Raw genomic sequence first — 17,464 nt, 5'->3', positions numbered from 1 at the left:
AAAACGAGATCACACTTAAAGGCCCATGCAGCAGGGGGCCTTTACATTTTTCATTCAGGCGATTTGGATTTTAGAGCCAGGGAAAATGTCACCGGCCATAAAAATGTACAATGCGTGAAAATCAAAAACTTGCAAGACAACCACACAACCTGCAATTTATTTTTAATAAAGTCTATAAACATCTAACAGCTGCAGAGAAACAGCAATGTTTGACGAAGCTAGAACAGCTGATAATGGACATTAAACTCAATCACACGAATGCCTACTTCATACTAACCTTAGAATTTAACTTACATTTGTTACACAATCTCCATCAAAGCATCGCAGAAAAAACTGTTGAAAATGAGTGTCGGATTCCCTCACAGGATTCAAGGCTGCAAACAGCAGACTCTTTGGGGTTTACCCTGCATGCAGCCCTAGAGGCTTTGTTGCTGCTGCGAGCATTGAATGGATGCTTTTTCGAAGACAAATCTACCCCCCCTACTTATTACTGCCCGAAAATGTCAGCAGTGTTAGATTATACATTCAGTTCAGTCACCCTCTTTAGCACCATTCAAACTTATTCCATCCAGATGCGCTGTGAAAGTGACCATGTGCCACAGGTCTGGGCGTTAAGAGCCTCAATCAAGGCCAACACAAGATTAATAGCCATTGGCTCATAAGAACCACAACTCAGCTGGAGACGGATTCAATGGGGCATAGAAGCTGCCACAAAGTATGATACGTGGAAAATACTACTATCTGATCATGGCAGGCCCTTAATCAACACAAGCTGAGGATGCTAAAAAAAACACTGAACAAAAAGGGATGATCACTTAAAATACAATCAAATTCCACTTTACACTCGAAACCATGTGCCTCCATTACAAAAAACAAATTTGGCAAGTTAAATGAGAATATGAGGAGTCACTCCAGACCAAATTGTTCATGGCATGTTGGAACAAAAATGCAAGACGCTTCTGGTTACTCATAATAAACAGGCTGGACAGTGGCGTAATTTCAAGTATGTCAAATGGAAATAGTGTCACTGCTGAAAACCGGAAAAAGTATGTCACCATATTATGCCTAGCCCACGCCTACAGCACCCAATTCATTTTCAGCCTCCAGTAAACAAAATCCAGCACAGCAGATTCCAATGCCAACAGCAGATTCCAATGCCAATTGTTGCCAAACATCACCAATATGTGACAACCTTCAACACCATCAGGATAGCAACATTCATTTGAAAAAGCAGAGCAGATAGTGCCTTATGCCCTAATGGCATCTCAGCATCAGTCTACAAACACAACATCAATTACTCGGGTGTTCTGGATAACCTACTCATGAGATGCATAATCAGTAACATCATTCCATCCTCCTGGCATGGCTCAATTCTCCACCCTATATATAAAAAAGACCCATCTTGCTCCCAGACAGCTATCAACACTTTGCACTGTTGGATATTGAGGCAAAAAAATGTGGTTCGCTACAGCTGGAGGATTTACAAGACTGGACAATGACAAACAACCTGCTTCCTTTTAATCAAACCGGCTTTAGAACACGGTAAGGCGCCACAGACAACCTGGTGGCCATAAGAATACAGAAGAAGGAACTGCTGTTTCATAGACACCATCAAAGCTTTTGATCAGGTTGACCTTCATCTACTGTGGTCCAAACTCACAGCCTGGAAAATCCCAGAACTGTTATTACAAGGTATTCTACTGCTTTACTCTAATACGTGGACCAGAGTAAAATTAGGATCACATACTATGGTCTCCGGAAAAAAAAGCAATGAACAAGGCGTCCAACAGGGGTGCATATTAGCAATGACTCTTTTTAACCTGTACATGAGTGACTTGGCTCCTGCATTAAATCAAGTAGTCAGTCATGCTCCAAAATTAGCAAATCAACACATCACTTCACTTCTATAGCCGGATGATGTTGTTCTGTTAAGCCCAACGCTGGTAGGGCTCCAAAAATGGCTAGATGTTCTACATATTCACTGCCGGGTAAATGAGATGCGAATTAATTAGGAAAAAAAACGATATTGTTATCTTTGGCCAAAAAAATAAAAAACAACACTACTGGCATCTAAACGACCACCACCTGCCATCATGAACAAATACAAATATTTGAGATGTTGGCTAGATGACAAAGGAGGTGATCTCTTATATCTACACTAAGTATGACCAAAACTAGCCTTGTTGCAATTTGCCATTTGAACAATCTTTGAGAGGACAAAACAATTATCTTTTCAATCTTTGTTGAAAAATTTCTATGCCAAACTAGTTACAACAGTGTCATATGGGTCGGAGGCTTTTCCGGGGAAATTGGTGGCCTTTTTGAACAACTCACAGAGTGCAGTTCTCAGAACAGCATTTAAATTACCACATAACACCTTGGCAGCACAGATCAGGATTGAATTTGCACTATTAGACCAACTGATCAAATAGAAGGCTTGTATAATAAAATACCTGCACTCTGCAAGGATAGCAGAGCAAGGATCACTGAAAAATCTTACCTGCCTTGAAGCATCATGCACCAACAACTCACGCCGTCCAAACGTTTGGGCACACCCCCTCCCTGAACAACTGGAGCAAACAGGTTTGGCAGAGCTGTGGAACTTGAAACTATTGCACCCACAGTTTAAGACAGCTCCTAACAGAAAATTTACAACTAAATCCTTTGAATCAAATCACAGGTCATTCACCAAAAGAGAACACACTCCCTTGGTCCTCCTCAGCTATGATAGAAAAGTCCTCAAAAATATATTATGGAACGATTCTCACCATATATAAAAACAAAATACCTGCATCTCCGGATGGGTTCCTTTTCTTCACTAGACTTACTACTCCATGGACAATGAGAACCGAGTTTAAAATATGTCATTTATGGGATCTATTTACGGAATCAATAAACGACCTGCTCTGAATATGCCCCACCTTTCTTGAAGATCACCGAAGACTTCTTCGACTCCTGTGGCCTAATGAGGTGTCATGGACATTATCATCTGCCGTTAGCCACTTATTGAATAATGAGCAGCCGCAAGTGATTACCAAACTTATAACATTTCTGGACATCACAGACAAACTACTAAGAAATAATCCAGAACCCTATAAGAAGTAGCGGCTTAACCACAAACTTCTATAGCGATAAGATTTCATCTTGTCCAGCTGACAATTATGTGAGACACATCTTATTTGCTCTCATTGCACAGATTTTAATTAATGCAGAGTGTACAGAAACAACAAGCTAATATATGGTCTAAATTTGAAGGTTTTTATCATCCACTATTTTTAACAGCATAAAAAAATTAAAAAATTAAAAAAGAACTATGTAATGACCACATGACTGGGTCTCAAGCTGCTTATCGGAACATATTTTAAATCATTCACATTACCTCCATTGATTAAACCTGTATGACGATATTTGGTTTCTCTGATTAATCATCTATATTTCTGTAAAAAAAAGTAATACCGTACTGATTGTTTAAATTATTTGAACAGCTAATAGTTGCGAGCTGCCCCTGCCGCTGATTACCACTCTGCACTTTGCACTTTTCTAATTTTAATTACTTCTGCCTAGGCTCGTGATTTGTAATATTTCAAAACTGTTGGGAAAACTGTTTCTGAATGTTTTATACCTCACCTGAGTGTGCCTGTAGGACTTTTGTTTTACTTTTCGCGCTGGTGTGGGATCGTGTACCTTTTCCTCTGGCCTCCCAGGTCCACCGCAGTCAAGAGTGGACTGTTTGAGTGGAGGGAGGCCAAGGTAAAACTTTGCTTGCTAATTTTTTAACCACTTCCGCGTTGTGTTATTTGCTGCCGCCATCTTAAGGCAAGGGACACTCTAGTGCTTGCGTTCCCTGCCCAGGCGGGCCCTTTAAAAACAGCCCATGGAACTAGCGCGCAGTGGCCACTCACAGCGGGTACGCCGGCGGCGCGCCAAAAGCAAGCTCGTTCACGCCAGGCCGGGACCCGGGCCCAAACCCCTGCCCCTCAAAATAACACCAAAATAAAGTTATCTTTTACCCAGCTGCTCAACCTTCGCACGTATCCCCGACCTATGTTCGCCTGCTCGGATGCTGACACCAACACCTCAGCTTGCCCAGGTTGCAATTTTTCTTTTAAAACTTTCCTCACTGAACTAAGCCACGCTACTACACCCAGCACTACTACCTATATGCCTACCCAATCAGCTAAGAAATGCAAGCCAGCTCCCCCTAACAACTTCTTATTTTTTAACATTAACTTTCACTCCCTCCCCAAACATCAGGCAGACATCTTCGATCTCTTAGTAGATCTACAACTCAACGCCATCTTCTTAACGGAGACATGGCTTAACAGTTGTTCGGGACCTGATGTAGCCAGAGCCCTGCCCTCTAACTATGCGATTGTTGGAAAAGATAGAGGAGACAGGGTGGGTGGAGGAATTTCTATTATCTTTAAAAAAACATTATGCTGTAAATTTGATGAATTATTAATTCCCGACTGTGAAGCGGCAACTTTTAAATTCAATCTGACACCACAGTATACCCTGTCTGGGCTACTGGTGTATCGCCCTCCAGGCCCTGCTGGTTCATGGGCTCTAAATTTCCCTGACTTTGTCACTCCGCTTTTGTTACATTCAGCCAATTTCACAATCATTGGCGATCTCAACCTCCATCTAGAGGATCCCAACTGCACTATTGGTAGCACTTTGGTTTCTGATTTGGCGGCTATGAACATACTACTTCACAATCGGGGGCCTACGCATAAAGCAGGCCACCTTCTTGACCCCATTTTCTCCAACCTGCCTTCTTTACATTGCCCAGCAGCCACTCCGCTTAGCTGGACTGATCACTTTTTAGTGGGCTTTAATTTGGTTGCCCCCCACCTCGCACCTGCAAATAGTAGCTCTACTGCTATACCCTTTAGGAACTGGAAAAACCTCGACATCACCAAGTTTAATTTATTGCTGTCTAATAATGTCCCTAAGTTTCATAATAATGTCACCTTTGACCTGTCAGCGTTTTATAACTGGATATAGTCCACCCTCGACATCTGCCTTCCACCTTCGACCAAGAAGCTTAATAACCACCGCCCCCTGGTTCAATGATGAACTAAAAGGGGAGAAAACCCACGAGAGCGATGAACAAATTGGGAATCTCAAAGCTAGAGGATCTGTTCATAGACGGAGTGGTGAAAACATGGGAACAGATACCCCCCCCCCCCCTGCAGACAGAGGCATCACTCTTGACACGCTTTCAGTACCATAGAGTCCGAAGTGCGCTGCTGGACCTTTTGGGCCCGGACCTGGCAGAGCCTCCTGAGGTACCGGAACTCACTTATGTGATTAAGACGGTGCCATCTCGTAAGCTAGTAACTGATCTAAATAGACTGGGAGCCCGACACAAACAGCTCCAAGCTTCCAAAGCCAGGACGGAGTGGCAGCACGATCTCCAAATACAGATAGACGATGAGATGTGGAGATATTGTTGTGTCAGTACTAAACGGCTGTCTTTGAATGGGAGGCACAGACTAGTGCATTTCAAATATCTGCACCGTGTCTACTATACTCCAGAGAGGCTGCATAGGTACGGGTTGAGACGATCTCCGGAGTGTGAACGCTGCCGCGTGCAAATAGCTGATTTTCTCCACATGGCGTGGAGCTGCCCTGGCATCAATACATTTTGGGTGGAAGTGTTCTCGGAACTTAGCCAGATATTGGGTGTAGAGATTACAGTCAACCCGGCACTAGCGCTGCTGGGATATTCGAAAACTTTGCCAGTGGCACTAAGACGCTTGGCAGATATGGCTTTATTAATGGCCAGACGCGTCGTGGCCACTTGCTGGATGAGGGGTCCGTTACCTACCAAGAAGAAATGGGCCAGAGATATGTTGTATTGTTGCACGCAATCTGAGGTATACAGTGAATTGCTCCCTCCTAAGAGTCGCCCCAAGAATTTGTGGAGTCTGTACCGGACACATGTTGAGGCAAGCGAGGTAGAGGAGGAGACAGAGCAGGGTGGGGACACGGATGAGCTAGCAGCATTTGAGGAACACGCTGTGGGGACTGCATCAGGGGTTGAGGAAGGCGCAGAGTAGACGGACCCAGGACGGAGATGCGAGGAGTCAGCAGGGAGAGCGGGCTGGATTGCAAGGGCCGCACTAAGGGAGGCAAGGGTATAATACTTGAGGGGCGCCCAGAGAGGAGCTGCAGGAATGGGATGGCAGTCTAGAGGCTGTGCGGGGCACACTCCTCCCCCTCATGTACCTAAAGGAAGGTTACCAGAAATAATGCTCTGAGACATAGATTGGACAGGCGAACTGCTGGCAAGTTGTGGGTGGGGGGTTAGTTGGGGTAGGATTTAGGGAGTTTGTTTATAAATGAAGGATGTGTTTGCCCTGCAGCATGCCGGGTTTGGCGAGACAATTGCCTGTAGACATGCAACAGTATATTGGCAGATGACAAGAGGCGATATTATGGCAGTGACACTTTGGTTATTCCTGGACCTTTTTTATGTCGTGACATGATTGAACGCCGCCGGGCCTCCGGGATGTCGGCTAACAGGCTGTGTAGGAATTTCCTAGTATGAATAGCTGTGTTTGTTTAGCTCCAGTTGCCGGCCCCCGGGCTGTAGGCAGCACATCCTTTACAATATTTGGCAACAGAATAAAGGTTTTTGGAAAAAAAAAAAAAAAGAAAAAAAAAGGGGAGAAAACCAAATGTAAAAACTCGGAGCGTCGATGGCAAAAAACGTATTCACTTGTAGCTAAATCTGCTTATCTTACTATTAAGCGGTCCTATCTTTCCCACTGCAGGGCTGCACACGCTAACTATGTTTCCTTGTCCATTACGCAGGTGAATAATTGTGCAAAAACTTTATTCAGTCTTGTCAAGGATTTATCGGGCGCTGCCGCCCTGCTACCACCTCCTATCCTCAACACCACACAATGTGAAGACCTTGCTCAATTCTTTCTTGAAAAAGTAGAAACCATTTACTCCGCTTTGACTAGCACTGCCACCCCCTCTTTCCTTCCATCTGCTGAGTTCTCTATCTGCTCTACCTCAGTGCCCAACAATCGCTCTGTCCAAACACAGACAACGATTAATCTTGACTCCTGGCCACTCCTGGACATGAAATCTCTTACTCATTACCTCAGTAAAATTAAATCTGGATCCCCCTGTGATCTATTGCCTATTACAGTTTTGCAACAAATTGAATCGCCCTCTCTCGATTATATTCTTCAACTGCTCAATTCATCTCTTACGAATTCAACTGTTCCTCCCGACTGGAAACATGCTATGGTTGTCCCATTATTAAAAAAGACTAACGCTGATCCCTCTCTTCCCTCCAACTTTTGCCCTATTTCACTTCTGCCTTCTCTCTCAAAGATTCTGGAGCATGGGCATCTGTCTAATTCATTGAAACTAATGGGCTTCTGCAACATTCCCAGTCCAGTTTTCGGGCCAGCTATTCTATGGAGTCTACTCTCCTAGGGGTGACAGAAATGCTGCGTCACAAGACTGACGAAGGGGAAACCATGGCCTTGATATTACTTGACCTTAGTGCGGCCTTTGATACTGTCTCCCAAACCGTACTCATTAAGACCCTTCAATTATCGGGTGTCACCGGGGCAGCCCTAAACTGGCTTAGTTCTTTTCTCACTGGTCGCACCTTCCAGGTCTTTTCTACTACATCAAAATCAAAGCCTCATCCCTCTCCTTATGGAGTCCCCCAGGGTTCGATCCTCTTCCCCTTGCTGTTTAATATTTATGTTAAACCGCTGGCGGCTATGGTAGAGGAATCTGGACAATCGCTTTTCTCCTATGCCGACGATACCCAGATCCTCTTCTCTCTCTCAGCAGGTAATACCACCCAGCCCTCTGCTCTTAGATCCGGCCTCTGTAAAGTCGTGACCTGGATGAACGCCAACTTTTTAAAGCTTAATGGCGATAAGACTGAGGTCCTGATCCTGGGTAAAGATCGAGACCTTTGGGGCCCCCAACATTGGCCACCAGAGATGGGTTCGCTCCCACAACCTTCTACTCAAGTGCGTAACCTTGGCTTCATCGTGGACGACTTTTTCTCCATGCAAAAGCAGGCCACTAAGGATGCTGGTACCTGTTCCACCATTTTAAAATGGTTGAGATATATTGTGTGGATGCTCCCATCTCACGCCAAGCGTACCGTAATCCAAGCCCTTGTCACCTCTAGGCTGGTCTATGGGAATATACTTTACTTGGGCGTCAACAAAGAGGTAACACGAAAATTACAGCGAGTTCAAAACTCCGCGGCTAGTTTACTCTGCGGCGCTCCCAAATTTTCATCCACATCCGAACTGCTGGCTGATCTCCACTGACTTCCAGTGGAGAAACAGGTCAAGTTCAAAGCCCTAACCTACATGTTTCGCATTAAGCATTTTCAGTCGCCCAGCTACTTGCAACTATTAGCTTGTCCGTATGTTCCTCCCCGTAGTCTCAGATCCTCCACCCAAGAAAAATTTCAAGTCCCTAAAATCAAACTTTCCCGCATGGGGGGGGCGCTCCTTTTCTTACTTGGGCCCTACCTAATGGAATACCTTGCCACTGCCTCTCCGCATGCAACCCAACCTTCTTTTATTTCGTAGATCCCTGAAAACATGGCTTTTCAGCCAATAGGCTGCTCTATTTTCTGCTGTTCTTGTACAGTGCCGGGAAACCATTCTGGGTAGCTGTGCGCTGATATACAAATCCCAAAAATAAATAAATAAAATAAACTCTATTTTGCACTTTTACACTTTAATAGACTTGATTAAATAAAGGAATTTTGACTTGAATATCTGCGTATGAGATTACTGAGTCATCTGACATCAGAGTTTGACATTTGGGAATGATGTAATGTAGCATGCCCCACAGCAGCACAATATGACACAACTTTTCTTGGTTGTAGTGCTGATAAAGACCGACTTTAGCGCTGGTGGCACCTACTGGGACAAAGATTTTTGGCGTTACCCCCATGACCTCCTTCTCCACAGATTCCCTCACTACCAGCCTCCAACTGTGTCCTTCATCTCTCCATAGCCTCACTCTCACATGCCTTTCATTTGTTTTACAGCACTACTTATACAAGTGTAATTCTTTCTATTTGTTAATATTATTTTTATTTGAAGGTACAGTGCCCCATCAAATTGATGAAAAAGTGTCTATACATTTAAAAAATAATGCATAAATACCTAAAGGCTTAAACATTACATAGTTAATGTGCCTTAGAAAACCTCCAACCTTCCTGCCCATTCAAACCAAGAACAATACCCCCTCAAAATGCAACTCTGACCCATTTGGGTTCTCAATTTGGGAGCAAGACGCCCCAGATTTTATAGAATGTCTTTCTCTAACTTTCTTCATCTTGTCTAAACTCCACAAAGCAGGGTACCAATCAACATTTCCACCTCTGAAAAATGAGAGACCAAACTGCCAGCATAGCACTAAATACCATTTACTGGATATTAAAAGTGCTTGGGGCAGGCTCCCAAGAGTGCCAGCATGGGTTTTTTGGTATTTGAAGTTTCCGCTGATTCTCCAAAGATCTATAAATGCTCTACCAGAAATTACCCAACTTCCTACAATACCGTACAATGTGGGACCACCCTCCCACATCGCCCATGCCGCACCTAAAACATTGGTTTGGACAATCTGTATTCATTTCATTTAAAAACTGGGAAGTCCTATACTTCAGATATTATGCAAAAAACTGCATTTTGCAAAAATTGCCACCTCTTTTAAGGCTTTAACATTTCATATCGTAGGGGGCTACCACATTCTCCTCCCTCAGCCATTTTGACAAAATCCACTCATACATATCCACATTATCTCAGGATAATAAACATTGATTGAACAGGCCAATTTTATTCATAGCTAAATCATCAATTAATCTTAGCACAAGACCCGTCTTTTTGGTCATAGCTTTAGGATCACGATTCCACAGCTCCCCAATTAGAGTCCTGTAGGACCACTACAACCAGGTTTCCACCCTAGTAATCTATGGCTTAAATACTCCTAGGGTTTTCCATCTATTGTTCTGTAAAAAATCATCTAACTTCCAAAATCCATTTCTTCTCCACCTGGCTACTATTGCTGGATCCATAGTGGTCCTTCCCCCTACTTCAAGATGATTCAATTGAGTTTTTGAATTAGTATAAGGAATACCAAAAGCCTTGTAGAACTGTGCTCTTCGCTTATGAACCCCTTGTAATGTCTTATAACATACTTTCTTGGGACATTTTGTTAGTCTCGGAATTTGATTTTCCTCCAGCATTCTAACAATAAGATCATTCTGAAGATGGCTAATAAAGTTGACTTTTTTATTAAACCCAAACATATATTGTGCAAAGTGTACAAAATAATATGTCTTAAAACAAGGCATGGTATGCTTAACCCCCCTTCCGCCACATACCTGTATAAAGTCCTAAGTACTATGCTCTGGCTGGATTTATTCAATATAAAAGAAGAAAACATTGAATTTACATTCACAAAAAATGTGAATTCATTATGCATCGTAAAACTGAAAATAAAAAATTAAATAGCCGCAGAATGGGCAACCCAATAAGAGTTCACCTGCCCTAAAAGGTTAAGGGGGAGGGATGCCCATCTAGTTAGTAGACCTTTGACTTTAATTAGATAGGGACTCTAATTTAAGTCATATAAATCGCTCACATCCTCCATAGAAAATACCTCCAGATAGCGCTTAGGAGGTGCCTGCACACATTCATCCTTTATCCTCTCAACTCTTGAAATACTGAACAAATGGCCAAAACCCTTTTCTGTACATCTTTTTTAGGGGCCAATAAATAAAATAATAACTTGCTGACCCAGAGGCAGCTGGCATTCTGCAAAGTCAGAGCGAGGTTTCGGCCGATATGTTCCACTTTGATCACATGATATGGGTTCCCTATCTTAGCCTGGTTTCTAACACAATAGTTGCAGTAGCACCAATCCCCTTGACCTGGAAAGGAGCAGAGATTACTCCAGTCTTGAACAAAGGTTGCTGAAACCTTACCAGTAACTATTGCCCTATTATCCTTTTGGATAATCACTAAAAGATTTTTGGGAGACAGATACCCAAGTGAATTGTGGGCAATGATATTTTCATCCATTTACAAGCCGGGTTTAGATCACGAAGGCTGGAACTATAGATCAAGTTGGTTTTTTTTGGGGCAAGTGGAAGACTGTTGACATCTGTGGAGAAAACCTTTTGTTACCTTCATTGACTTTCCTGTTACATTCAATCTGGTCCCTAGAGTTAGACCCCAGTAAGTACTGGCTCGTATGGGCATCGCAAGCAGCCTTCTTAACATTATGAAGTGCCTTCATGAGGGAAATTATGCCCTGATAAGGAGGAGCTTAGTGGAGAAAATTAATGTTAAGAATGAAGTTTGACAAGGTTGTCGTTTAGCCCAACTCTTTTTCTCCTGTTTATAAATAAGTGTAGAGGTGTTCTCCTGGACTGTGCTAATTATTCTACAGTTCTATCGGGCCAAAGGTGCCCGGAATATTATTCGCCGATGACACCCTTCTAATTTGCAAGACTGTTATTGGTTTGCAAACCCTTATCAATAAATTCTCTATATTTTGCGTGTACCATGGGCTAGAAATTAATGCTTTGAAATCTTAATTCATGACCAATAATAAAAATATGAAACATTCATTCGGTAACCAACATCCTAGAGAGAGTAATATAATTTGGTTACTTAAGGGTGAGATTGTCTAGTACAGACTCTTGGTGGTCTCAAAACTCCAAGAGATATTTTTGGTCATCAAACACTGAGCTCCATCATTAGTTAGGTTCTCAAAAGGCCCCTTTTCATCATAATTTGCCACTATGGAGGTCTATAATGCCCAATTGAGGAGCTCTGCATTGTATGGTGCTGATTTTTGGGGCATTTGTAATACGAAAACCTTGGGGGTAGAAGAAATAATTTTGCTAGATCCCTTCTGAACCTCGTCTGAGGCACCCCTCTTTTGCATCTGAGATTAGATCTCATGGTAAAACCAATAACGGGGATTGCTAAATTGCGCCCTATTCTAAAGTGGATTTGACCATGCGGCGCTAGTGAGTTGAAGATGTATAAAGACTCCCTTACAGTTATCATCAGGTGACACAAAATCCAGAGGATCCCCTAGTTGTCTTACATGAAACAGTTTCTGCTTGACCATGGAATGAGAGATTGTTGGCATGACCCGTCATTTATTTGTGCTTCTATGATGGTTTCTGTAAAGGGTACGTTTTGAGCCAAATAAATTGATGAAGCGAATGACTGGATGAAATTGGCAGTCTGTATACATTTCTTCTTCACAAACATGTATTTAGAGTCGAGGAATTCCTGGACCATGTCAATCCCACACCTGCAGTTCATATTTTTTTACGTTTAGATATCGCATTCTGCCTGTTGATGTTTTTGCTACTTCTTGGCTAACTTCCACGAAAAATATCCAAGATGTGCCCAGTGTATAATTACACCATGGAGACAGATGAGCACTTGTTGTTCTTATGTCCAGCTTATTCTAAACCTAGATCTTGATGTATTGTACCTATCTGTCCTTTATTGGGGTTAACAAACTGGGCAAATGATCTAAGATTTTGTAAAACCTGCTCCAGTAAGCTGGTGGTAGCTTGTGTTATCTAAATTATTGTGTATAATGTAGTTGATTTGCATAATTTGTGATTATTATGTGGTTTTATTTTGATTTTATATGTTGTGTTTCTTTATTATTTTTTTGCAACTGGATTTTGTTATTTATGTGTATGTGTCGATGAATTTGATATTTGATCAGATAACCATGTAACAAACAAGCATGCTAATGTGTTCTTGCGATTTAATATGTTACATCTTGAATGCAAAAAACAGATAACCAAATGCATGCATTTAAAAAATGTAGGGGCATATTATCAAGTTAGGAGATAAAATTATCGCCGCTTTATCGGCAGAAAACTGCAGATAAAGCGGCGATAATTTTATCTCCTGTCTTGATAATATGCCCCTTAGTGTCTCCATGGCCAAAGTAAGTTTCATGTTAAGTTTTTATTTTTATGTTACATACTTCACTTGCTGGAGTTTTCAATTATCTGTAATATTAAAGATAGTAAGATTCGTATAAAAGAAAATGACAATACTGTTTGCGGTTTTCTTTTTCATGAAACAGTGGAGGCTCTGCACATGGGGACGTTAATGGCTGCTCATGGCTATTTCTTTCCAATATCAGACCACGTACTCACATTAAAAGATGATGGTACTTTTTACCGGTTTCAGGTATGTGCAACAAAAACCTTCTTAAATATTGACATAATATTATGGTATAGATTTCTTAAGTACGTGGCGCAGATTCTCAAACAAAGACAGCGAATTTGATGTAAGTGTTTCAGTAATACAATGTCTCTAATGAATTGTGGATTCAATAGGCCTAACATCAATATCTATATTTTGGGGGTAATGTGATTTACTAGGTATCATATGTCGATTGTCGGCAAAAAAAATGTTGAATTGTATGGAGAAGTAGCACATATGGGGAGATTCAAATATTGCTGAGTGGACAGTGAGGGTTTATATTGAAATCCTACATCTTCCTCAATGTAACATTTATTAGAACACACTAGGCAAATCTTTTTATGTGGTCATACCATTGCTCTTTTATAGCACATTGAATTACTATTACAACTACTTCAAGAGCTTTAGGCATGACAAAATATGTAAGTGAGTGGAGAGCTTTTGGGCAGCAAACAGTTATTAAATATTGCTTTCAGTGGTATTTAGGTTATTAAGTGAAAGGTTGGCAATCTATAATTCTTTTGATCTTTAAAAACCAAGCATATTCTCTTCCTTGATAGCTTGCTATATCCCCATATCCAGAGACAATTTAAGGCATGGACAAAATGGGCTCTGGCCCACATCCCTGCTCTTTCAGAAGGCCCCCTGATAGGGCCAGCTCTGTTCTTCAGAGAGTCGTGCATTGATGACCTTGAATAATTCTGAAACAAATTGTTGCAAATAGAGTTTTCCTTTAATTTATTTTTAATCTGGATAATTTGTGAGAGTGTATTACAGACATTTTGCAGACAACCGGTGTAGACAGCGAAAGGCACACATGTGACACAGCCCATTTGCACCGAGAGAATCCTCTCAAGTGACCCTCACTCAACTCATGGGATCTTACCCTACCTACTAAGGGAAGTTCTACTCCCTTCGTTTATCTGGGGGCACCAATATTTTGAGACCACTGTAAATACAACTTTCATACTCGGTCCTGACGAAGCGCCCTGGATCTCCACCTGAGACCACTAAAGCACGAAACATGTTGACCAGAACATATGCCCTCTAGGGACGTATAGTTACCCAGCTACCAAGGGACATTATACCCCTTTAAGCAGCACCATGCACTTTGTATTAATAATGACAGGGGAATCACCTTAATAAAAATTAATGACTCTCCGTCTAGCCATTTATTAATACACCTAGGACTTCACTGCCACTTACACCCACGCACCCTTAAGGCTTCATCAAAAGATCTCCGAAAAAGAGACCCTTTGGGAGACCCGTAGGGCATTGCAGTGCCAGCCCGATGAGGAGCAAAAGCCCAATGATGAAGCATGATATCCTTCAGGGTGACTGAGGGCAGTAAGATGAGGACACACTACCCCCCACAATTTGAGTTGCACACAAAGAGAGTACCTCTAAATTCCCTTCTTTCTCTCTCTACTTAGGAATGGTGACACACTTTTGGTATAAGTGTTTTTGTTTCATACAACAGCCATCAAAAAGTGTATTTTAGGCCCAAACAGAATCTCAAATATGAGATATGGGAGGGTGTCATATAGATTATTTGCAGTAATATTAGTGAGCTACTGCTGTGTTACAGTATTTAAAATATACATCACTATGCCTAAATATTAGATATAAACACATTTAAAATTTGAACCAGTGTGTCTTTGCACTGTCGGTGCCATGGCTAAAGAGGACATGAAAGAGCTGAAACTGGATTATAAATTCAAAGCTTATCTGCACAAGAACCCTCAAAAACACATTCGACCCAGAACGCCCTAAATCCTTAAAGTCCCTGACAATATCTGTGATTATTTTAAATCTGGATTACTATTTAGGATGTACAACCAAGGGAATTGTTAAGAATTTCAAAATTGATAGAGGAGGTGGGCAGGCTGCTGTTTAAGAAAGCCACAAGGAAAGACAAGGGAACTCTACTCACAGAGGAACCAGGGTGCGTACTTTATCAAGAAAACAGTGGTTCCTGTGGTGAAATAAATGTACGGTAATAATTCAGTACATAGCGTAATAGCAATCACAGTGTAGAGGGGTTTAGGCAGGATGTCCGAAGGAGAAGCAAAGCTCATAGTACCAAGTTTTTATATCATCATTGTCCTTATATTTCAGAAAAAAGGAATTCAACCAATTATATACATTGCACACATAGTATTCATGAAAAGTGCAAAGTGTCCCATGTGTATTTGTGAGAACGAAAAAAACTGTTAAGTGACAGTGAGTAAATATATACAGGTTTCTACTAGGGGTATTTACAAGGAAAAGGAAAGTGACCATGAACGATAATTTTCACAGTAGTTAGACAGTGGCTATCTGCAATCATAGGCACTGTTTGTATGGTTCATTTCCTATAGCGTCGACGGCGTTTCGACCCGGAAGGTGAGGGGTCTCGTCAGGACCAATCGTTGTGGGACATCTAAGGGAATGGAAACAGTTGGAGAGTACATAATACTATGTGTTTGAAATTATGGGTGTTGGCGGACTACTTGGAGTAATAAATTTACCTTGCTTAATGTGTGCGTGTAAAAAAAAAAGTTACCCTATTGTTATATAGGGAAGGGAAAAATCCAGTGGAAAAGGATGAACCCCTTGCGGTGCAGCCACCGCGCGAAAAAGTGATGAGGATTGAGCGCCCTGCTCGCTTTCATAGGCCTGCGCACGTATTACGTGCATTACGGTATATCCTCGAGGACGCTGGCGAACGTGCCACACCGAGGAATTAGTTAGACCCAGGCAGACTGATAGACGCGATCGCGCGTTGTCTTCCAAAATCACAGGTATGATGCCCCTCGCAGCTCCCTTAACGATCCCACCAGTCCTATCTCACATAATACCTTGCCTAAACCAACAATGCCTCTTCCATTACCAGGCATCTTCCTGTTGGAAACTACTCGGCCAGAATAAACTACATCGGCGGCCTTGGTCGCCAGAAATTGATTCAGCCCCCTGCGGGCAGAGACCCAGGCTTTTCATCCAGATTACCACCCACAGTGGTAAATACCCTTGTTAGGCAGACAAACTGTGCATAGAGCTACGTGTTATGCATCACGCGCTTACCTCCTCCCTTTCTGTCCTTCCCCCACCATGCCACAGTACCCGGTTCACTGTAAGTAATTTAACGCTTCTACTCACGCATGGGTTGCGCCTCTAGATTAACACGTACACATTAAGCAAGGTAAATTCATTACTCCAAGTAGTCCGCCAACATCCATAATTTCAAACACATAGTATTATGTCCTCACCAACTGTTTCCATTCCCTTAGATGTCCCACAAAGATTTGTCCTGACGAGACACCTCACCTTCCGGGTCGAAACGCCGTCGACGCTATAGGAAATGAACCATACAAACAGTGCCTTTGATTGCAGATGGCCACTGTCTAACTACTGTAAAAATTATCGTTCATGGTCACTTTCCTTTTCCTTGTAAATACCCCTAGTAGAAACCTGTTAATATTTACTCACTGTCACTTACCAGTTTTTTGGTTCTCACAAATACACATGGGACACTTTGCACTTTTCATGAATACTATGGGGCATATTTACGTCTTTTGGCGCATGTCTGCAAATCAGCAGGGATGCTCTGTTTTCCCACTCTGTTGAAACCTTCACTTACTGTCCCATTGAGTTTGTTACCCTTGTTTTTGCATTTCTGTACAGCACTCTGATACCCTTATGGGTCTTATACGTGCTATGTAAAACGTTTCAAATAAATAAATAAAAATGTGCATCTAGTGGAGACTCATCTTAGGGAATTCCACCTGTTTAAAGCTATATCTGAAATTCTGAAGACTTGATGGTGCTGGTATCCTGTAGCAGATAACAAAAATGCCTAAAATTTGAAATTTTTTAAACCACTATTGAGACTGTGTGGACAATGGGTATCAATGAACTGCTGCATTTTATGAACTCATGAAAAGAGAGCATTGTGAATCATGACAAGAAAGAGCAGGTACGTATTTCTCCTATTCTCATTCAGATATAACTCTCTTTTTCGTGTGAATAAAATTCCCTGAGATTGTGAGAGGTGTTTATGTGGGAATCAGCCAGTCTGGAGGAAGGCACTGCAGGATTGAGAGTTGGTTTTGTGACATGTCAGCCCTCACGTCACTAGTCACTAGGTTGTACAGTGCAATGAATTTTGTTTACAAGGGGGAATTCACATGTGAAAACTTCTGGAAGGAGAAGTTATAGAG

General features: G+C 42.0%; 1 protein-coding gene across 2 annotated transcripts in view; it reads left to right on the top strand.

Annotated features, from left to right (window-relative positions):
• Window positions 1-17,464, top strand: part of RGS7 (regulator of G protein signaling 7) — a 1,941,513-nt gene that overhangs the window by 1,152,492 nt on the left and 771,557 nt on the right. For both annotated transcript variants that reach the window (XM_078646934.1, XM_078646935.1), the window contains exon 5: window positions 13,144-13,250. In XM_078646934.1, coding sequence (XP_078503060.1) covers window positions 13,144-13,250 — 107 coding nt within the window. The remainder of the gene's footprint in view (window positions 1-13,143; window positions 13,251-17,464) is intronic.

The sequence above is a fragment of the Lissotriton helveticus genome, chromosome 6 (assembly GCF_964261635.1).
Source record: "Lissotriton helveticus chromosome 6, aLisHel1.1, whole genome shotgun sequence".
NCBI classification, from domain to species: Eukaryota; Metazoa; Chordata; class Amphibia; order Caudata; family Salamandridae; genus Lissotriton; species Lissotriton helveticus.
The sequence above is the reverse complement of the archived record's forward strand: the minus strand, read 5'-3'. Positions and strand labels throughout refer to the sequence as shown.